General features: G+C 43.8%; 1 protein-coding gene across 25 annotated transcripts in view; it reads left to right on the forward strand.

Moving 5' to 3' along the window:
* The window catches only part of nrxn1a (neurexin 1a), a 125,310-nt gene extending 101,473 nt beyond the window's left edge, over positions 1 to 23,837 (forward strand). For 13 of the 25 annotated variants that reach the window (XM_081697429.1, XM_081697435.1, XM_081697433.1 and 10 more), the window contains 6 exons: positions 3,656 to 3,827; positions 8,246 to 8,335; positions 9,535 to 9,851; positions 15,212 to 15,271; positions 19,838 to 19,919; positions 21,853 to 23,837. In XM_081697429.1, the coding sequence (XP_081553555.1) occupies positions 3,656 to 3,827; positions 8,246 to 8,335; positions 9,535 to 9,851; positions 15,212 to 15,271; positions 19,838 to 19,919; positions 21,853 to 22,157 (1,026 nt within the window). In that variant the 3' untranslated portion in view covers positions 22,158 to 23,837. The remainder of the gene's footprint in view (positions 1 to 3,655; positions 3,828 to 8,245; positions 8,336 to 9,534; positions 9,852 to 15,211; positions 15,272 to 19,837; positions 19,920 to 21,852) is intronic. The other 12 variants (XM_081697438.1, XM_081697440.1, XM_081697439.1 and 9 more) reach the window with 6 other exon arrangements.
* The last annotated feature ends 310 nt before the right edge of the window (positions 23,838 to 24,147 follow it).

Genomic DNA, 24,147 nt, shown 5'->3' on the forward strand with positions numbered 1-24,147 from the left:
GTTTGTGTGTGCATGCATAGTGGACGATTTCTGTTGACATAGCAGAAATACTAAATTTATCCCTACACACACACACACACACACACACACAGCATTCTGAGTGGATTTTTCACAACCCCAAAGCCCATAACCCAGACATTATGGCACATGCATTATAGAGAGTGTCATACATGAATGTGTTATTCTAATATCAACCACTGTTCATTTATGAAGGCATGTACTGCTTGTCTTTGTGTTTGGTCCAATTAAGCTTACTCCCTAGGGATTAGCCTGAGTGTTGTAGAGAGGCTCTTTATGGAAAATGGCTGAGGTTTCACGGTTGCGCTGCCTCGTTTGAGCTGAACACCATGTTTCAGTAAGCCTGCTGCAGAACACATGCACACACACATGCACACACACACACATGCTCTGTCATATTGTAGCATCTACAGCCTGTACCGTAAATGAGACACATCATTAGTGGCTCCAGAGCCAACATCATATCAGCTCTACAGGATGTGGCAGCTGTATGTGTGTGTGCATGCGTGTATGTGTGTATCTTCTCTACTAGCATCAGTGTCATCAATCAGGTACCGCTGTTTTCTTGGCAGTGAGAACATGCTCGTTATGTCAGATGGTTGCACTTAATAATAATGACAATTATCATATTTAATTTTGGGACAGTAACACCAATAATATAGAAATGTTAAATCTAAGGGAATAATATACTATCCACAATTACACCAAATTTACTAATTGGTTTCAAATATTGATACAAATGTGCAGTGGGTAGTTTCTGCGGTCAGCACAGCAATCAACCGTGTTCTTCACCTCCTTTAAAGCCATTTTTAAAACCTTATGTTGGGAACACTTGGCATTCCCTTGCCATTCCCTCACTGTTCCCTCCCTGGAACAACCCCTTTCCACCCCCCAGTCTCCTTCCTCAGTGCTATTTGGCTGAAGCGTGTTTTGTCAGTCAGGCTGCTGCTAGGTCTGCTGCCTAATTGCCTAGAAGAGAAAGAGTGAACACTGAAGGCAGCGTTGCTGTGACGCCCTCCAAGACATCCAGCGAGAATCCATCGTTAGTTCTTTATTTATAGCACTGCTGTGGAGGGTGTAAGTGAAGTTGGGGTGTGTGTGTGTGTGTGTGTGTGTGTGTGTGTGTGTGTGTGTGTGTGTGTAGGCATGGGGTTTTGTTATTTATATAAGGGATCACTCGCAGGGCACCAAACAGTTAGGCCTACAGTCTGCAAGCATTTGTTTTTTCATTGTAATTTGGGGTTTGGTATTTTGGCATATTAGGTTTTAGTTTTCTTGTTTTCTTTATATTTTGACCCCAAGGTATTAATATTGGACCTTTTTCTGTTGAGATTCAACTAATCTGGGACGCTGTCACACGTGGGACACAATGTAGGACAGGGGCGTTGCCGTGGTGGTACATGTGTCTTTTACAGCATTTCCTCCTGCCAGTATGCAACGATGAAACCATGTATGTGGTGGAGTACAGTGTCAAGCCGGCCAGGCTGAGGACTCCACAGCCTGGCCATCTGGGTAGGAGAGCAAGGCTGGGAGGTCGGTCGTCCTCCCGTTTAGAGCCGGGGCTTGGTGGGTCACAGCTCATCAGAACGTGCCCTCTCCCTCCACCGCTATAAAGCAGAAGCGGGGAGGGCAGGGACAGTCGGGAGGAGGGAGACGAGGACGAAGCAGAGACTCGGCCTCCTCGCTCCCTCGTGGAGCGGGAGGACATGGTGAACAGGCGGTGTCTGTCTTCATTATGGGGCGTGAGAAGCCACAGGAACATTGGACTCTTGCCCAGCTGGAGGTGAGGAGCATGCGGCAGGCCTCCGGATGCGAGCCACCCTGCTCCTGGCCAAGGACGCCCAGTGCTTCTCCTCCCGTGGGGCCGGAGGAGTGAAATGGGGCGCCAGGCTCTGCTCTTGCTGTCTAAAGGTGGGAATGAACAGTGCTCACGTAGGGGTTTCCTCTTATCGCCTTCACTCGCATCTCATTGGATTGTTTATATGGGCCCCAATTGGCTACCCTAGCCTTGTCCACTGGAGAAAACCTCGTGGATAATAAGCTGCAGCTTCCTAGACTGCACCCAGACTTACATGTACGTTTGTTCGTTGGCTTAACTAACGACACCCACCTGTCGTGAATATGAGGGACCTGTCTCTCTGAGTGAGCCCTTTGCTGCTGCAGGTTGTGTAGGTTTGTGTAATTATGAATGGTTAAAGCATTTGCGACTTCAGTGACGGTAATACAGACTAACTGATATTTATGTGCATGCGTGGCAAGGCAATTGCTTCTGAGTGAGCATGTTAGTTATGTGGGCTCTGAGTAGGGTCAGATAAAAATGTATCCTGCCACTTTATTTATGAAAACAAACAGCTACCAGTGTATATGCAAATAGAGCAATTATTTCAAGTGGCTGGCTTTCTCTATGTGAACATGTTTGTGCATGTTTGCAACTCTAGCGAGGCATGTGGTTGTTTAACCGAGTGTTGGGTGAAGTAATTAGAAGCATGTATCTCTTTTCATGAAATATGTGATTGAAGTAAATTTCACATGCTGTGGTGAGTTACCGTTTATCAAAGCAATAATTAAGGTTTGAGGCCATCTAGTGGTGTTGGTGTGTATTGCACTGCATGATCGTAATTCTGCTCTTTGCTGCTCTTAATTCAGTAGGCAAATACATTTGTCAAAAAAACACTGAAAATTATTATGTTCACTTCCCCTGAACATGGCCTTTCAGTTTTCTCTGCACGTTCAGTGGCGTGTGGAGGTGGAGTGGAGACGTTGTAAGACATTTTTTCCTTGAATTATTCTTATTGTATTATCTTAGATTCTGACAATATTTCTGGGGTAATTTTGAACAAAGTCATAGATGAAAGATTTTTTCGTTCCTGCTGTTTATTATACTTTGAATTCCATCTTAATCTAAACGAAATGGGAAATTCTGTGTGTGTGTGTTTGTGTATGTGTGTTTTTGCTCACATTCCTGTAACTGTTGATTGACACTAGTGAGGTAAACTGAGCAGGAAATCATGAAACAATTTCTTCATCATTTGACACCTTAGCTTATTAACTTCTATGTTCCACCTTATTAAACAACCAGACAGCTACTATTGCAGGATTCTATAAGAAAAAGCAGTGAAAGTCACATGCATCTTAATTTCCCTGTTGTTGTGTATGTCCTTCACATAATAGCCTCATTAAAAAATATAAACGCTTGATATGAATTTATGAAATATAAATGCTTTGCTTGCCCATTAGAGTGGTTTTAAATCTTTTTGATGCATTCTGCTGTCGGATGTATTATACACAAGATGATAAAATATTGCCTTGTTTGGTCCTCAATTAATACATTTGGCACATTTGGAGGTGTTTTTTCCCTTTGAGATAAAGTGCAGTCATATGGCTTTTTCTTTATGAGAGTTCTCAAGGGGGAAAGAAATCATAGAAAACTCAGCAAGAGCAGCAATACACAGTCCGTGAGTTTAGTGCCTCAGTCTTTTATAAGTCCAGGAGGTGGACTTCCCAAACCAGCTGGAGAACACAATCAAAGATTGAGGTGTGTCATGCATTTTTTTACAGCTCTCATCTCTCTCTCTCTCTCTCTCTCTCTCTCTCTCTCTCTCTCTCTCTCTCTCTCTCTCTCTCTCATTCTGTGCAGGAAAAAGGAAATATCAGAGTTGTGTTCAATGTGGGCACCGATGACATAAACATTGAAGAGACCTCAAAGTTTGTAAATGATGGAAAGTACCACATAGTTCGCTTTACAAGAAGTGGTGGTAATGCCACCTTGCAGGTGGACGATCTGCCAGTCATAGAGCGATATCCCACAGGTAAGACTCTCTCCACCCGTGCACGCACCCTTGGGTAGATATCAGAGTAGCCAAGATAAAAAGCTTGTGAGAGTTTCAATCGCAGGCCTAAGGACCAAATGCCTTTCCCTGTGATTGTGCTTTCACTCAGTCTCTAAAAAGGTAACCCTGCTATCCTTTTCAAATGTCAACAGCGATGATGGCTTGGGGCTGGTGGAGGGAGGGTGGAAGGGGTGTGTAAGGCTGGAAATGTCAAAGAGTGGGTTATCCAGTTCACTAGCCTCATGGCTACCTGAAAAAAGCCCTGACAAAAGCTTGGCTCAAGATCAGAGATGAGGAATAATCCCCTCATTTGTCAGTCACAATGATAAAGAAGCAATTTGTTTGGAGTCAAGGTCTTTTCCTGACACCACCTCTATTCTGAAGACAATTCATATTCAGACATCAAGGACATCTTTAATTATTCTTGCCTTTCTACAGACTGGAAAGGGGAGAGTTTTTTAACAACATCTTGTTAATGCTCTGTCTAGAAAACTGAATCAATTCCACCACCTTTTAGTGTCCGATTGCTCCAAAATTATAATACTCTTCACTTCTCAGCAGCTCAGAAAATGACATACTGCTTAAAGATAGTTTGATCCTTAATCTTAATCCATGAATCTTATTATTTGATCAAAAACATCAGTGCTTCCTATCCTATAGTAGTTTCTTTGAAAACGGCTCTGATGATAAAAGGCATGCTCCGTGTATCCATGTTCTGTGCATTAGCCCGGGTTTCCTCCAAAATCTATTTTGAGATTGTGTTGTCCATATGAAAGGAAGCTAACACGATTACGGTAATCCATTCTCGGACATATTGTCTTTGCAGCAGCTCAGGCTGACTAACTAACGGAGACTGACTTACTCACGTTTACATCATCCGGCATGTTCTAGTGCAGGTTTGCTGTGATTTAGGCCTGTGCTTGTCACCCAGAAACGCATCTGGTACACTGCACAAAGAGAAACTGAGGATGAGGAGGAACAACGAGGAGAGGAAGGACAAAAGAAACAGGACAAGTTATTTTTTGCTTCTAGATCGTTGTATTGTGATATAGAAATAAACACACCCTGAGCATCCGAGCTGGTGTTCACATGGCTTCGTTTGGATGGTCCAGTCGAATCCGCTCTAATGCGATGCTTTCCAGAAGCTGTGCTGCTCCATTGTGTCAGTGGATCTAGAGAACAAAAATAAGCTTTGCATATCAGTGTGCAAATTCTAATTAACACAGCAACCGAAACAGCATGAGCAAAACTTTGTTCAGCCCAAGAAAAAAAGAAAGAGGAAAAAGCATGTGGCTGTTGCACTTAATCAGAACTTGATTGACTTTGCTTTGCAGAAAAGGGGGTGATAAACCAACTGAATTTGAATTAAGGGTGAGAACGATAATGGCCGCTTGTTTCTCCCCAATCAGCTATTAGTTCTTTGTCGAGCGCTCTTGCTTATTCCAACATGTTTCACACGTATCGTTTATTTGAATCCAGAGGGACAAACTGATTGGCACACTATTCTTTTGATAGCATTGTATTTCTCTGTAAGCAGCTGCAGTAGGCATACACGCGCACACGCACACACACACTGTCTGCATACCAATCAATACATGTAACCTCACCATACCAGCTTTGTTCACTCACCAGAGAAGTAAGGTACCAAATAAAAAGTTGGACCGCTCTATTACCAAATGTTGCCACTCTCTGAGGGCATGCTCTAAGAGAAAGAAGAAATATACAGCTTTGCTACAGAGCAGAGAGCCCTAACTCTCCTCCAGTGCCCACTAACGACATGCTCAGCTAAGCTTTTAGCTTGTGAAGGGCTGCCTATGGTTGCTTGTATAATTAACATGTACTAATTAACATTTATTGATAAAATGCAATAACATGATTCAGATCATATTTAAGATTAAAGATGTGCTCGCAAAAATTGAACATTCAAGACCATTAAAAAAGCTAAAAAGCTCAGTGTTCACACTGAAAACCTACTGCTGGTTCCTTCACCAAAACCAAGCATGACCTGTGTGTGTGTATTTGTGTGTGATTGGGTCTGTATGTGCGTATGCACGTGTGTGTATGTGTGTATGCGTGCCTGTGCACCCAAGCATAGTAGAGACATAGCCAAAGGGTGTGATCCAGGGATTCAGTCACCCCTAAATTAATTTCACCCCTGAAGTTCTAGAAAATTAATTCAGCAGAGCCTAGTTGGAGACCAGCACTTTTCTCAGTTAAAAAGTTTCCACCTTGTGTGAACATTGCTAGATTGTCATGTAATTTACATTTACAAATTTAACTTACACTTTTATCCAAAGTGGCTTACAATTCTGACTGAACACAGCTTGAGCAACTTGCTCAGGCGCCCACCAGTGGCAACCTGGCTGTGGTGAGATTTGAACTTACAACCTTCTGATTACTGGTCTGATTACCCCTGAGCTACCACTGTGAGTTTAAGATAAAAAAGAGCATTCAACAGTCAAAGTAATTACACACAGGACCTTCATTACTGCACAAGTATATAGTGTATAGGATGTTGTTTTTTACATGTTGATAAAAGACAAAACTGAACTCTTTTGGTGGTGCATGGGCCAGAACTCTTGCTATGACAGTCCTACCGACATAATTAAAAGTATCGTTTCGTTTTGGAGTTATGGAGGTAGCTTATCTTATAATAATAAATAAGTTTTTGGCTGTGAACTCTGCAGGAGTTACGGTCTGTAATCTATTGCTTCATCAGGGCTCTAACAGCTCCAACACCATCTTTAAAGGCAAAGACAAGGGGGACCTTTTATTTGGTGATTACTGCCCGATACAAATGGGCAAGTGGATCCAGCAGCCAGCCCCCAGCCTGAGAGGCAGAGTGGAAGAAATGGCAGTAAAGGAGAGGCTTTGCTGTGACAGAAACCTTCCTTTCACACCTCACATCCAGTCCCTCGGCTTGCCTCCCCACCTCGCTCGTCTGCCCGTGGGTGGGAACATATTTAAATCACATCCCAGACGTCTGGGGAGCAAGCCATGCCTTCGCTCAGGAGTGTCAGATCTAGAAGCACTGCACCCGAAGTGAAGGCAGGCAAACTGATGTCGGAGAGCTGGAGGCCGAGCTGAAAGCGCATGACCGCGGGACTGAGGAACAAAGCGACTCAGTTCAGTGTCTGCGTGCCGGGAGGAAGTTTTATGATGAAATATGCATATGAGAAATGTGGAGAGCAGGAAGCCCTTTCTGGTTTGTCAGGACACTGCATATCTCGGAAGTGCTGCTCAGCCGTCCTCTCGCTGGATATTATCAATCAAATCTCGAATTCAGTCAAACGGAGAAATGTTTTGCTTCCTTCACCTTATATTGTAATCATACATTAATTGTATAAAGTGGAAGAAATGCATGCAGAGACATTCAGTTGATTGACAAATAACAAGTTAATGACTGTGAGGGGTGGGTTCTGGGTCGTGTAATTATACTTTGTAGAAATCACAGTTGAACAGGTTCACCTTTCATTTCCAACTGGAGATAAAAGTAGCAATTATGTGTGGGCTGTAATGGAAGTGGAGTAAATGTTTTTTACCTGATCTGAATTCAAGAGAGCAGAAAGCCAGTCAGTGGATAATGCATTGTTGTATGAGTGAGAGGCAAATAGCCAATCTCCCAATCCCCTGTTCGGTAGGGCCAGGCCATGTGAGGCCATCTTATTCCCAGGTCACGATACGACTGGGTCTTCACTATTGTCAAAGGAGTATGGATTAGAAATGTCAATTTATTCCTTCACAGAATCTCTGGGGACAAAGCTTTTGTCAACGCTTTCTCAACTCAAATTCACCTGGGGCAAAAATATGTTCTGACAACTGACTGATATAACATGTTTTATTGCTTTACCTGATTGTTTCCCTGTTGTCTATATTCTGGAGTGCTGATATTTTGATGTCTTTAAATGTATTGTTTTCTTATAATTAGTGTGAGATTTTGGCTTAACATAAATGAATGAAAATATTTTCTTTCAGATAGTAATTGTGTTGCTAAAATCCAATTGGCTTGCCAAAAGTTTCTTATGTACTGCAATGACAACATTTAGGTTAAAATGAGCAGTATATAACTAGATGAAAAATCTGCTAAAAAGATTTAAAAGGATTATCATTTTGTAAATGTATTTTGTAAATGAGTGACATGGTATTTAAACTTGCTTTTGGTTGTTTTCTCATAATCGTAAGAGAGTAGGTGAATATTTAATATATTACAGTTTTTATCGTAATATAGGGTTAATTTGTTGTCTTAAATAAATAATATCAATGCTATGTATGTAATCTTGGTGTACCAAATTTTCAAACAAGAAAAAAAACAGATAGTTCAGGCAGATTTTTCACTGTAGGTTTTAATCTTTGACCTTTCAGATTTTAACAATGAAATGTCTCTTTAAACTTTAAAGGCAACATTGATAACGAACGCCTGGCGATTGCTAGACAGCGAATCCCATATCGGCTTGGTCGAGTAGTTGACGAATGGCTACTCGACAAAGGTAAAAACATTGATTAAAACTTTAAATAAAAGATAATTTGATCATAAGCAAGTGATATATATACAAACAATAAACCATCTAAAACATAAATCCCCTGTATAACAAATTTTAAAACTTTAAACAAATGTAGTTTGTAATATTTGCTTTGTACAGTACAATAATGTGTTGTTCTACTGCATATGTAATCAGTTTTATCTGGCAATCACAGGTTAAAGGGACTGGTAATATACTGATAAATCTCAAATTAGTTCAATCATTAAAATATATCTGTATCATTAAAATACTTAAATAATGTTTACAGCTGTAGAAATCTAAATGACCATTTAAAGTATTTTTCACATTTGCAATTCATAGTGATGACAATGATGTTTAATTCATGTTATATGTATATTTACTTTATATGCTAAACATTTTGCTTTTGGAAACTGCTAAAGTGCACAGCTTAAAAGGCAAAGCAAATGTATCTTAAATAGCTTCAATGATTATTGGCATCAGATATGAAGTCCCTTTAACAAGCAAATTAAACACAAGAAGGGAAAAAAACTTCTGAGTGCATGCTGTAATGTATGTAATAACTTGAAACGTTTAGAGTGATTGATTTAAAGTTTGCTTGTTTTTCGTTTTCCTTTTTTAATGAAGTTATTATCATGATGAATGATTTATATGTCATGTAGTTGTAAACCCATCATCTCACATAAGCCTTGTTTCAGTATAATTAATTTCAATTTCCACCACCCTTGCTGAAAGGCAATCTCATCAACAGCAAAGTTCTACTGATGAACTGTGAAAACAAATCATTTCCATCCATAGTCTCCTGTTTCCAACCTCCCCTCTCACGGACAGAGAGAGGATCTTTTACCAGCCAGGAAACATTTGATTGTCCTTTTAGCAAAGCTTCATTGATTACTCAGGGGGAAGATTCTTCATCCTCTCCATTTGTTTGCACTGTCAACAACAGACCATTAAATCAAAGCCGATAAATTACTGGCGTTGCTGTTAGCATTAGAGTAATTTATTGCTTTCATGATCCTCAGGGACAATAAGGACACCGTTGTGTCACTGTCAAATCTTCCATCATCTGTCTGTGTGCATGAGTGTATGTGCGAGAGAACATGCGACTGCCAGCGTGTGTGTGCGCGCGTGTGGGGCGAGCGAGTTGTTGAACGCTCTTGTGTTTGTGTAACGTTGTGCACTGACAGGTAGACAGCTCACCATCTTCAACAGCCAGACTACCATAAAGATTGGCGGGTGGGAGCGGGGAAGCCGCCCCTTCCAGGGCCAGCTCTCCGGCCTCTACTACAACGGCCTCAAGGTGCTCAACATGGCCGCCGAGGGCGACCCCAATGTGCGTGTGGAGGGGAGCGCCCGTTTGGTGGGCGACCTGCCCTCCTCCTCCATCACGCCCCAATCCAGTGCTTCGGCCACGGGCAACCGCTCGGACTCGTCCCCCTCACTCACAGACATCACCACCACCACAGCCTCCAACCGCCAGGGCAAGCAGACCACAACCACACAGGTCAGTAGCGGCGTTCTGCCTTATGCCCTTGCATTCAGTGATGTAGCACGGGGGGTGATACTACAGCTCAGCTGTGTGGGTAATGGCTATGGGGGAGTGCTGTTATTCTGTGTGGATTGTATAAAGCTGTCCACATGTTTTAGTGTCCAAAAAAATAATTTGTGTTATTTGGGCTTTAGATTTCTTTCAGTTGAGAAGTGGCGAAGAAGTGAGAAGTCTCTCTCTCCTTCTCTCTCTCTCTCTCTCTCTCTCTCCTTCTCTCTCTCTCCTTCTCTCTCTTTCTTTCTTTCTCTCTCTCTCTCTTTGCCTCTCTCTCTCAACCTCCTTTTCTGTCTCTGTAGTAGTCATTATGGCAGTGGCAGTGTTAATCAGTTCCCCAGACATCAGCTGGGACAGCCTAAAGCAAGCTCAGCACTCTCTAAGGCAACAGTGCCCTTCAAGACATTAAGACCATGGCACACCGCAAAGCTGTAGAACAAGTGGAGCTTGCTTTCTTCTGTGGGTAAAGTGACTGGCTGCAGCTGATGTCTCTTCAGCCATCCCTGTTAGTGGGTTGCCGGGTGGGCTTGGGCCAGCAGGAAAGCTGACAGTGAACTCGTGATCAAAGGGAACTTAAAAGGAAATGGAGCTCAAGCCAGGAGGAATTCACACCAGTGGTGTGAACCCTATATAGTGGCCAGCATTTTCCCTTTATTGCTCTTAGAGGAATAGATCAGCCTTCCTGTTTCTTGCCTTTCTCTGTCTACCGCATTGTCCCAATTTCTCTCTATCTATCTATCTATCTATCTATCTATCTATCTATCTATCTATCTATCTATCTATCTATCTATCTATCTATCTATCTATCTATCTATCTATCTATCTATCTCTCTCTCTCTCTCTCTCTCTATCTATCTATCTATCTATCTATCTATCTATCTATCTATCTATCTATCTCTCTCTCTCTCTCTCTCTCTCTCTCTCTCTCTATCTATCTATCTATCTATCTATCTATCTATCTATCTATCTATCTATCTCTCTCTCTCTCTCTCTCTATCTATCTATCTCTCTCTCTCTCTCTCTCTCTCTCTCTATCTATCTATCTATCTATCTATCTATCTATCTATCTATCTATCTATCTATCTATCTATCTCTCTCTCTCTCTCTCTCTCTCTCTATCTATCTATCTATCTATCTATCTCTCTCTCTCTCTCTCTCTCTCTCTCTCTCTATCTATCTATCTATCTATCTATCTATCTCTCTCTCTCTCTCTCTCTCTCTCTCTCTCTCTCTCTCTCACTTTCTCGCCTGCTCTGGTGCAGTGCATGGTGTACAAGGCATCACTCAGGCAGTGACGGCGAACTTTAATTGCAGTGCTGTAATTACATGTCAGTACTGGAGGCTGGGCAAACTGATCGACAGGCCTGCCGACACAGGCCCGGCTGATGGGCTTGGCTCCTCATGCGTGGCGCCATGCACTCCGATTCAGCCTCCATGACAATGAAATCATAATTTGATATGGTTAAAACTAATTCCAGGGCTGTGTATTAAATTACCTGCTCAAGGGCACCCTAGACGCATTGTGTGAAATTGCTGGTTACGCGGTGGTGGATATTGTATGGCTGGCTGCAGCCCTGATGTCATGTTAGCTTATTGTAGCCACATCTGTGTGCATCCTGCTACAAAATGGTGTCCATGCCTGCACTCCCCACAAAAAGGATGTGATGGTGGGAAATGTTGCCATGGAAATCTGCAACTCCCCTCCTCTTAATCCTGCACTATCTCTGTCTCCACTCTCCTTTTAGCTCTCACTCCCTCTTTCCTTTCTCATGCTCACTCTCACTCCCTCTCTCGTTCGCTCTCACTCTGTCCATCTCTCTCTCTTTCTGCCCAGCTGTCTGCTCTGTCCTAAAGCATACCACTTCATTTATGAAATATCTAATGCAGTAATTGTTTTTTAATGTTTAATCAGTGGTGCGGGTGGCAGAGAGGGGTTGATATGTGATGTGAGTGGTCGTGGATAGCCGTTGATTACAGATGTGTGAGGTTTCTATTAGGTAAGAGGGCTCTTAGTAATCACTACTAATGGTCCATCCTCGCTTCACTGTCCCTACCTGCCACTTTAGCACTTGTCCATGGAGACATCTCCATCAGATAGAATTAAACATGCTTAAATTAGACTCAGAGATGCTTCAGTGCTGGAGTTTAGTACTTATTGTGAGTATGTGACTGCTTTACTGATGAGACTAATCAAATACCACCCGCTTAGATACATTATTGTTTAAATTGATCTCTCTTGATCTCTATAACACAAATGATAGTTTATTATGCATTTAAATCTAGAAGCCATGAAATGCATAGCCAGTTCTTGAAGTACAGAGGATCTCCTTCTTAATACATATGTCTAAGCACCTTTTCAGATTGTCTTTGGTCCGTGGTGTGTCACACTCTTGCAAAAATGTCAACCAGATTTCTCCAGGCAATTCAACATCTTCACCATCGCACAGTCCAGGAGCTCTGCAGGCAGCTCTGCCATTCCAGAAATGGAACAGCCCTCTAGAGGTGCGCAGACGCTGGAGGAGCTACAGACTAGTCATGCCCCGTGTCCATTCGAACATAGCCCTCTCTCTCAGCAATGTGTTTTATTTATAACCCACTTCTTTAATAGATCACTTTGATGCTCCCATGTCTAGACATCTTCCAAAATAATAGTCATTAATGGACAAAGGACTTCTATCCTGTTGATTGTTGCTGCTTGTGAAAGATCTGTTGTCTTTGATTGAGCCTAATGATGCAATGAGGGAATGGATTTCAAATTAAAGGCCGCAGGGCTTGTGAGATAGAAAAGCTGAAACAAAACCAAAAAAAAAAAGTCTTTTTAATCATACCACATACAAAGCTTTTCTCTTGACACACTTCAAACTGCTTTTGATATTTTACTTTATTTTAGTTTATTTTGTGTAGGTAGGGTTAGCTGTAGCTAAACCAGTCACTAGGAGGAGAACCTCCTGTACTACTGTAAGCACACGAGGCAAGGCACACTCCATCTTGCTCTCTGTTGAAAATACTGCAAACATGCAACTGAAATATTTCTCAAAGGGAAAACACAAGAAAACACAGTGCACAGACCCAGAGTTTGCATTTGACTGGCAGATGATGTGTTTAATATTTCTATCTGAAGTTGATCCCCTTTGTGAGTAGATCTCAGCATAACTGAATTTTGAAAGTGGATGCTTTGGAAGTGCTAGTGTCTTCTTCATCATCACTCTTACTGCATTATTGCCGCTCTCTCTCTCTCTCTCTCTCTCTCTCTCTCTCTCTATATATATATATATATATATATATATATATATATATATCTCCCCCTCCCTCCTCCTTCACCCCTCATTCAAATGAATCATCTTTTTCATGCCCGTGACTCCCACATTCCCTCTTTACTGCTGGCGGTGATCTCTGGATCGGCGACTGTGGGCTCCAGCTCAGGAATTACCAGGCTGGATGTGTGTGCTAATTCTGATCTAATGGGGTGGCATGCTGCGTTAGAGCGGCAAGCTTCGGGATGTGCCTTCAATAATGAATGAGCGTGCCCCGCTTGAGCAGTGCTTTTCATTAAGCACACCAGGATGGGTTTCAGATCTGGGGGATCGGAGGGGAATGGCTGAGCAGTACCATGCCAAATGGGAGCGTAGGCACATGTCTCAGGCGAGACTCATATCTGTATATACTCAGGGCTACGGAGATCTGGGGTTTGTTACTGGGAAGGTGAACTAGGCTGTTCATACTTGGTCTGTGTGCAAATGTTCACAGTGTTTTTGTGTTTTTCTAGCATGTGCTGAGGATGTTATGGGAGCAAATCTGTGGCAGTGTTCATGTCTGTCTTTTTTCTTCCTCTTTTCTATTCGCAGCTGGAGAATGACAATAATGGTGATTTGGGCTTAGAGTGTTGCTCTTTGGAATTGATGGGGGAAAAAAAGTGTGAATCTGCACGTGTGAAAACTTTGGTGTTTGTGTTCTTGTGTGGGTGCCGTGCTCTTAGAGGGATTTAATGGCAGATGAAAGTCTCGGGATTTTTACCTTCACAAAGACGCCATGCGCTTTCCTGCCATTGCATCATGAGACAAGAGCAGAGACTAAACTGGACCTCGGAAGAAGTGCTTTAAACAAGCCGGCGGAATTGGCAGCTTTCCAGCATCCATTTAATGGCTCCTGTTCTGTTCCCTGCATCCACTACTGTCCTGGGCTTCATTTTCAATGACTGCTTAAATCAGCCAATCAATATGGATGTTTCATCTGGCAGGAAGTGGGTTAATGAAATGGGTTATGAGAACACAGCCCTCTCTCACACTCTCTTGTTTGTGTGCGTGTGTGTGTTTCAGGGGGAGTGTGATTGCCTGTGTCTATTTAGGATGGGGAAAGTGACCCAGCTTGCTCCTTTGAGCAGTATTATTTTATGGTGTCTAGTGAAATAATTCAGCACTAGTACGTGATCTAATTACATCCAAGTATTTTTGTTGGCCTATCTGTCACATCTCCTGCAGTCTGCTTTCCTCCTTAGACCATGCTAGCAGTCTGTGTGACTCCAGGGCTGCTTTTTTTCTCTTTCTGAATTCTGTCATATTCATAATTTATGGGCACAGTGTGTTGATTCTGCAGTTACAGCAGACAAATTGAGTCCCATGAGACTAGCCATGGTACAAAAGACCAAGAAACAAAGAGAAAAAGCTTTGTGTGTGTGTGTGTGTGTGTGTGTGTGTGTTGGGTCAACTGAACTTTCCCCAGATACCATGCAAAATGTCAGGTAAAAGCTTCACATTCCGGTTTCACAATGGCTAATGTTGCTGGATGGTAGGTAGCGTCTCAGGAGGAGGGTGGTTTTAGGAGCTTCTCCATGTGAAGTACACCAGAGGTAGAGTGAGAGACGGTGAGCGCTCTGACCCAGAGAGCCGTGCTCTCCCACTCCTCTTCGCACTCTCCGTGTTGTGTAACATTCCTCCCAAGCGAATGCCCCTGCTGTGGCATGGTACAGGTATTTTAAGCTTAGGTTTGATTGTAGATTGTGGGTTGTGTCTCTTGGGGGCTCAGTGGCAGGGCATAAAGTGCCCCTGGCACACACTTCCTTCTTTTGGAAAAAAAGAAAATGCTTTCTTCAGCCCAGCAAACCCTTAGCAACCTTAGGCTGAGCATGCCTTGTGATTGGCCAAAACTAGTCAGGTGATCCAGACAGTTTGTTCACAGTCTTACAGTCTTTTTCCTCACTCTCTCTCTTCCCCTCTCTCTCTCTCTCTCTGTATCACTCTTTCTCATTTTCTCTCTTATGCTCCTGTTCCACTTCCCGCTCACGCTCGCACACACACACACTCTCTCTCTCTCATGCTCTGTAGAAGACACTGATAGGCTCTCCTGATGCGCAGACAATTTATCTTCCTCATCTCCCTACCAGAGTACGACTTCTCCACTCATCACTATTGATCTCACAGAGCGGACTGAATTTACTGGGGTGCCATTAGGAGCACAGGCAGGAGGAAGAGAGGGGGAGAGAGAGAGAGAGAGAGAGAGAGAGAGAGAGAGAGAGAGAGAGAGAGAGAGGGGGAGAAAAAGAGAAGGAGCAAAGCCAGGACAAACTCTCACCTAGAGAGAAACAAAACAAAGGCATCAGCTGTGTGCAGGAAGCAGGCAGATTAGCCACACTGCCATGGATACGAGATGGCATTGTTCCTCGTCCCAGGTAGTTTCTCTTTCTCACGGTCCTTAACCATCTTGCCATCTTTGCATGCAAAGGCTATGTTGTTCTCATATTCATGCAGTGGAAGGAGGCATGCACACCTTTTTGTCTGCACTGCTTTGTGCTAAAAGCGAGTGAGTGAAAGAGAGAGAGTGAGAAAGAGTGAGTGAGAGGGAGGAGGAGCGGGAGAGAGAGAGAGAGAGAGAGAACCAGAGGAAAAGTTGCAGCGCTTGGCAAGTGAACGGCAGAATGGTTGCTGTTTCGTTTCTTTGTTCCCTCCGTGCTGGGTGGTGATCTGTGCTCCCGAGGCACGTGCCTCGGTCCGCCCACTGCTCCGCTTCCCCTCCCGCTTCCTGCCCACCTGCTTCATGCCTGCAGCGCATCCACCGCCGCTAAGCCGTGCCGCTCCGGACGGCTGATCCGGGCAGCCCCGAGCCCGCACCTGCTCATGCACCTCCAACCTCTGGCTCCACACTGCCACCGAGTGCAAGCCAAGCAGCCTCACGGCGAGCGGCGCCTTCCAGAGCGGGATCCCGCACCCCACCGGCCTGTCCCGGTCCTGCGCGGCCTGAGCTCGTGAGCTCCCGCTTCTCCACGCCGTGAGTCAGGGAGGGAGGCAGGTGCTCCGGCAGACGGGCGCTCTTCCCAGCCCGGCTTGCTTGAGTGTGGGCAGCGATGTGGCTGAAGTTCACCTGAGCTGGTCTCAGATCAGTCAGAACATCCTTGCTGTGGTTACCACAGCTTCGCTGTTGCTGCAGCTCTTGCTTTGGTCTTTGAACATCTTTCATGTTGAAACATTTATCGATGGGCCTTAATTTGCTTTGAAAATTTTACTCCAAAAGAAAAAAGCCTGTATGTGGCATTTTCATCAGTCGCTAGCGTTTCTATTATTCATAAAGGGAGTGGGAGTGAGTGTGAGTGTGACTGCCGCTGTGATTGTGTGTGTGATTGTGGAATTGACTTGCCATTGGTGCTCTGTGGACATGCATATTTGCACTGGATGTTCTCCATCAGCCATCTTAATTTTCACACTTTATCAGCAGGTTCAGGCCATCCATAACTTCATTTCTAAACCCCTCCTCCCATCAGCGCTCCTGTCGAAGCTGAACTGTCATGGCTGGGGATCCTCGTCCCCTGGCCCCCTGGCCCACTGGCTGCTCTTGAGGAGGTGGGGGGCAGCCGTGGTCCCAGGCCCTTCAGCACACACGTCCAGAGCGGACTTCATGCGAAGAATGAGAGGAACGCCGCAGTCTTGGAGTCCCTTTTGTATTCAGTGTCTGTATTTTTAACTGTATGGCGTATGGCTCTGGGCAACGAGAGTAGCGGCTGGCTCCGTTTAGCTCGCGGACCACCGAATAAATATTCACGTGCCATTAGCATGGAGCTGAGTGAATGCCAGGCACTTTGATGTTCCTGTTTCTCTCTGTGTCTCTCCGTCTCTCGCGTGCGGAGGGAGAAGAGAGAGAGTCCACACTTTGCTTCATGGGTCCCAGTGGAGACGTCGCCACAGATGCCGTTTTTACTTCCACCATTTCTAATGGCCTGAATTTCTGTCTCCATGGCAACAGAAACCGACGGTTTTGAGTGAAGGTAGCGTGTATGGGAGGTGGAACAGCAGAACCAGCTCCTGAGGAGAGGGCGAGGGAGTGAGATAGAGAGAGAGAGAGAGAAAGCAAGACAGAATGCGAGCGAGAAAGTGAGAGAAAAAGCGAGAGAGAGACAGAGAGAGAGGCCCGTCAAGGATGCTCTTCGAACACGAGCTACGAAAACAGCATTCACACTGCCAGCTATAAAATATAGACTGGGGCTTTGTGTAGGGGGGATTGTTATAGAAACAAGAAACAAGGCATATCAAAGGAAGACCAGGGTGAAATGTCTCTTAGTGGCATATGGATGAAGTGCTTGGGGGAAAGAGATGGGAGTCAGCGAGATCGAGCGATAATGCTCTGATACCGTGTGCGGAAAGGGGCCCTGCTGGGCTGAGGACAGCTCCTCTCCCCAGTACCTCTGTGTGCAGGAGGCTCGGAGGGGACCTACACATGCTCCATTTCACTGAGTCTCTATGGCAGTGATGGGCTAATTGGAGGGGAGGTTTTCTATGTGTGTGTGTGTGTGTGTGTGTGCATATTGCTGTCGTAGCAACCCCAGTTTAAATCCTCTCATTATTGCACAGCTGATTCCTCGCTGTGTTCTCACCCAGGTGCCTGCAAGTTAGGCTCTTCTGCTTGGTGGAAATACAATCATTAAGATCAAGCGTGACGGAGTATGGATCTGCCACAGATGATGCCCTGTGCTACAGTGCTACACTATAGTTATTCGGTTAGAACGAAGTAGACACTCGTAATCGAACCTATTTTCTGCCTCCCTGTCCGCATGTCCAATTCAGCACAGCTGTTGAGTAGGCAGAGGAGAGTGAGCTACAGCAGATGGAGGCTGATAGCTCAGCCTTAGTCATATTTGACTTTTATGGATTCCGAGAACAGCCTTGTGCTCATTGCTTGTGTAACACCGCATCCGAGGACTTTGATTGTAGTCCTGACACTTTGCAGAGAAGCTGAATTCCTGATGGGCAAGAGAAAGATGAGAAAGACAAAGAAAGAGAAAGATGGAAAGAGAAAGATGGAAACCTGTATGTGCACAGGGGACCAGAGTGAAAGATGGAGCAGCTGATGTAGGTGAATGGCCTCAGACGGCCACGATATCCCAGCCATGCGCCTCCCCATCTCCCTTTTTCACTTTTTATGGTTGTCTGTCTCACTCTCTCTAAGGAGGAGAGACACAGGCTGGGCCCAGATTTGCTCTGTAGTGCAGAACTGCCCCCACCTCTCCTTTACTCCCCCTGCCCCCCCCAGAACACCCCCAACGCTTACACTCTGCCTTCAACGGACTGCCACCAGGGACCTAAATTATTCACCCATGCTGACCTACTTGCTGGGCGTTGAGAGCTGGGAGTGGAAGAGCCTGCACTGTGTGGTAAATGGCAATAGCGTGGTTATGGCAACCATAACCACTGATACAACAGTGTAGGGGATCTTACCACTCCCACCTTCACATCTCTCTCTCACACACACACACTCTTTTTCTCTTTCCCTCTCCCTCTGCCCCTCTGTTGGTGTGGGAAAGGCGTCTGTGATGGCACTGAGACGTGCTGACTGGCGTGGGCACTGCCCCGATGCCCGTGGGCAGTGTGTGTGAACACACAGAGGCGAACCAATGGCTCTTTCCTCTGCTGACACACTCGTGCACTCAGCCCTGCCTTTCTGACGACGCACACACACACACGCACGCGGGCGCGGGCACGCACACACCAGCTGGCGTTCAGATCCACACAAGGCTAATCAGAGACTGAGAGGTGTGAACGCTGGCGCGGGCCGGATGCCGCCGCCCCGTGCCGTCAGACTCTGGGCACAAAGCTGAGGAGGACGTAGGGCTGGCATTCTCCACACGCCACCGAGCAAGCATTCCAATGACGAGGCGCCATCAAAGTTGATTTCTGTGCTGCTACTCCACGGTTGGAATCCGGCTTTTAAGTTCAGACACAGGGCTCTCAGCATGGCTTTCTTTCCTTTTGGGACTATCACCGGAACAGAGGCAAGGTTTTCCCTAGTGTTTTTTGTTGTTGTTGTTGGGTGTTTTTTTTGTTGTTGTTATTGTTGTTGTAGTGTGTGTTTGTGAGCGGTGCTGTTTTGTAAAAGGGGAAAGATTGCTGGGGATTTGTCCATGGTCTCATTTCAGATGAAAGACTGCTATCGATGAAATTGTTTCCAAGTGAGGGATGATTGGCTCAGATGTTCCTTGCACATATTTCAGTCAGGGAGAAGAATTTCTGTGAAATATGTGTGTGCGCATGTGTGCCTGTCTGTGTCTACTGTTCAGATTTTGTACAGCCTTAATGTGCAGTTCTGTTTATATTTCACTGAGGTAGATTGACATAGTGAAATGCTCTGAAATTAGCATTACCCACAGGAGCTCTTGTGTTATCCAGCAGAAAGACTGCATACTGCATATGCTCAGTGATAGAATACTGACTGCCTGTGTTCTTGATTTTGTGTGGACCTTCTAACACTGTCAGTGCACAGGCCTGTGGGGATAAATGGGGGCTCTGGAGCATCGACCCCTCACCTGGGATTGCTAGACTGACTCTGACAGACACACACACACTCATTCACTCTCTCTCACTCTCTCTCTCTCTCTCTCTCTCTCTCTCTCTCTCTCTCTCTCTCTCTCTCTCTCTCTCTCTCTCTCTCTCTCTCTCTCTCTCTCTCTCTCTCTCTCTCTCTCTCAGGATGATCTGTTGGTAGCATCAGCTGAGTGTCCCAGTGATGATGAGGACATTGACCCATGTGATCCAACCTCAGGTGGGTTAGGTTAGTCATCTTTCTTTTTTATTATTGCTGTCCATGTGCCCTTTTATAAACTTCAGTCCATATTTTCCATAACCTTTATAAACAATGTTAAAAATGTTTATTTCTCATAATTTTAAGTGATTTTAAAAATAGTTACTGTTAGTGGTGGTTAGTCGTACTTGTAGGCAGTTCGTAGTAGTTACTGGTAGGTTCTGGAATACACTGATGAATCATTTTGCTTTTTAGTGATGTAATCAGGTGATTTGACTTAATTCATTTAAGGATAGTAACTGAAACCACTTTCATACACGCTTCCCTTTATAAGCATTTATTTAACACGCTTGACCTGATATAGCAAAAGACACACCCTTAGACTGCATCTCATATTCTAGATTATAGTGTTCTGCACATATAATAGTGCTGTTGTCATTTATTGGATTAGAAGCGTCTGCTGTGTGTGTGTGTGTGTGTGTGTGTGTGTGTGTGTGTGTGTGTGTATATATATATATATATATATATATATATATATATATATATATATATATATATATATAAATGCCTCATGACACATTTTATACAGACGTTATGACTCTAAGCTATTGTAACCTAGTTTTATTTTTATTATTATTATTATTATTATTATTATTATTATGATTTATCTTTCACTGCTTGTTTATTTCCACTTAAGCCTTCTTGCAAATCAATTATTGTGACTGTCCATGATGTGGTTTGATTTCTGGGAGCGGGGTGGGAGGAGTTTGATGGAGAGTATTGATGTGGGAAAGGCCAGTGAGCACGGCTACGTGGTTCGATCAGCTTTTTCCATCTTTCCCAGCGGCGTGACCGAGTGCTTACACACCCAACCAGGCAAGCTGGTCTTGACAAACAAATGAAACATCAAAGGTTAAGTGGGACTGGCCTTCCCAGCCAACTCTGTGTACGTTGCGAGTGAGCCATGCCATAGTTCCATTTACCTAGGCCTCGAACATGTTCCTCTGAAATAATGAAAATCTCCTCCCAAGGCTGTAGGCCCGTCGACATTTTAATCGTTTTTAAGAGAGTGGCCCATCTAAAAACAATAGTGTGGATTAGACCACTGAATAATATAAATAAGACCAAAACACTATTATAGGGAGACAGCAGAACTGTACAATGCTGCTAGTAGAAGTGGTGGCATTGTTCAGGGCTTGTCATTGGTCTCAGCATAGTCATGTGATAACTCTGTGAAGCAGCCTGGGGGCTGAAGGCCCTGCTCTTCACTGGCATTCCTCATCAGCTCATTTTACACACCTGCAGGCTACAGTTGGCACGACGCCAGTGAAGGGGCTTTAAATGGCATGTTTAAGGTGTCATTTCACCCGGTGTTTATGTCCTGCCCACGAGCTCACCAGCACAGCGTTACCCCCACCCACACAACCCTCCCCCCTCCCCGCCATGAGACCCAAAACGGCATAAATCACCAAAGAGATAACTATCTCTCAGCCTGGAAACAGGTCGAACCAGGTTGGAGGCCCAGGGACTGGTGCCTTATAGTAATGACTGGTTACCATTTTTATGAGGGAATTCATGTCCTACACTACAAAGACGTTACACGGGGGGTGTTAGTCTATAGTCCAACTGCACCAAGTGGTCATTTACATTTCCACAGGGAACATCCTTTTCATCTTTCTCATGTTTCCCTTTGTCCAACACATCCTGTATGCACAAAAAGATGTAATCTTCTTGGAAATGTGTTTGAAGTATATGAATTACATGAACGCAGTAATAAGCCCTTGACTATGAGCACGAGAGCTCTCACAGTTAATATTTAGCCTGATTACTTTAGCAAGCTGGGAATCATGCTAGCTTAATCAATAAGAGAGGTTACCACCATGTGTCAGAGACTGGTATACTGGAAAGTATTAATGAACAATCTTTCTCTATCTCTCTCTCTTCTCTCTCTATCTGCCCACAGCACACCCTCCCCTGCCCGAGGCAAAGGGCTACCCAAGCCCAGAGGTGATCCGGGAGTCCAGCAGCACCACAGGCATGGTGGTGGGCATCGTCGCTGCAGCAGCTCTCTGCATCCTCATCCTCCTCTACGCCATGTACAAGTACCGCAACCGCGACGAAGGCTCCTACCACGTGGACGAGAGCCGCAACTACATCAGCAACTCGGCCACGCAGCCCAATGGAGCTGCCATCAAGGAGAAGCCCATTGGCGTGGCCAAGATCTCTAGCAAGAACAAAAAGAACAAGGACAAAGAATATTACGTCTGATCCCACAACTCCTCTCCCTCCCTGCCCACTGCTCCCATACTCAGAGACTCAGGCAAGGGGGAGAACATGCCAATCTGTGTATAGTAATTAATTGAGAAAAAAAAAACACAGTCTTGGTTTTAAGACGTGGCATACTGTTACTAACAATAAGAAAATATCATTTCTACTCAAGCACACAAGAACTATACAAAGCTGAAAGTGTGTACAAAGAATTGGGCAAAGAGTATGTTAAACCCACAGAATGGCGGAAACCTTCAAAGTTAATTCTTTGGGAAAGCCAGTTGAAGCCCATACATTAGGGTAAATCTCTCAAAGACTAGGCCACTGCCCAGAACTGAGGTGTTACTGTGTTTCATATTATGTTGCCTGTGTACGTGTTGCTGGGACATGTCTTCTACATCCAGGAAACCCATGAATATCTGGAAAATGACAAAGACATTCACTATAACAGAGGATAAAGAGCAAGAGACTTACCACTATGAGAAGCTACCTACTGTATGATTGTTAAATCAGCCAAAGTATTCGCCAACTCCACCCACCTCCCCACCCCCCCACCCCTTTTTATTGGCAGTGTTGGTGAGCAGAAGGAAGAGAAAATGAGGAACACTAAGGGATCCAAACTTAAGTATATCGGCGGCCCGATGCCTTGGTGTCAAAGTGAGTATGGCGGCCCGATGCCTTGGTGTCATAGAGGACTGCAGAGGCCTTATTAACCAAGTATAAAATCTCTGGTTGTTTCTTTTGTTTGTAAGTTTGTCATGACTATGACAACAGCAGTGGTGATGCTAATGGTTATGGTGGAGAATGATGGGACCGTGAATCTGAGAATCTGAGGAAAAACTCATGCACGTGAAGTATCTTATTACATATGTTTATATACGGTGCAAAGACTATCTATGTGTGCTCTCTGGACTGTGACTGAAGTGGTGTTTTATAGCCTGTTATATAGATGATGCCAACTACAGTATACCTGCTCTTCAAACATTTTCTAGTAAAAGCAAATTGGAAAAAACTGAAAAAAACTGAAAAAATAAATGTTAATGTGTTGCTATAGCGATAGAACTGTTCTACCATTAGCTACAAACATTTGGGATTTTTTAATTTAACTTTATGTGCATCCTCAATGTCAGTAATTTATTTCTGTCATTATACTTTGTTTCTTCAGCTACTTGTGTGTCATCATACAAAGTCGAGAACATTAATTTGGTTTCATGAAAAAGAAAAACATCACATGGAAAGTCAATTTAGCTGAACTGTTGAAGCAGTATAATTTTGCTCTACTCAATGGCCAGACTAATTATGCATGGCCAGTAACACATGGCTATGATAAGAGATGACACCTAAAAGTGAAATTGATTCATAAACATGTGCATTGGAACAAAACAACTGGAACATACTAATCTCTAAGACAACTCAAATTTAAACCATATTGTTTGTGAACACACTTTGCTATCTTGTACTACACCAAATGTACAAGACGTACAAAATGCATAAATTTCAAAATAAAATGTTTGATTTTTGTTTTGTGTTTTTTATTTATGTACAATTTTTCTATGATACCTTCTTTTGTTTTTTGTTTTCTTTTTTTTTGTGACAATTATTTGATGACCTCAAAGTGAAGATTTATTATGAAAAAATAGTTTTGAAAAATCAAATGAATAAATAAAATATTAATTAAGACTTGAAGGTATTTGTTTGTTATTCATCATTTGTTTCCTGATGTGCATCCTTAGTGCATGTAAAGAGCAGGGATTTTTTTTAAGATAATGCACATGTTTATGTCATGTTTTCCTTTCTTTGTACATGCAATTACATCATCTGGCACCATCATCTGGTTCTATGGCAATGGTAATGAACATGAATTTCATTTACTTATTTACTTATTATTTATCTTTTTACAGCTAGAGCTTGTGGCAAACATTTGCATTAGCAGCTGTTGTACAATTAAAAAACATTTAAAAAATCTTTTCCTTTTTTTTTTTTTTTTTTT

This window comes from Electrophorus electricus, chromosome 15 (assembly GCF_041902795.1).
Source record: "Electrophorus electricus isolate QZ-2024a chromosome 15, ASM4190279v1, whole genome shotgun sequence".
NCBI lineage: Eukaryota > Metazoa > Chordata > Actinopteri > Gymnotiformes > Gymnotidae > Electrophorus > Electrophorus electricus.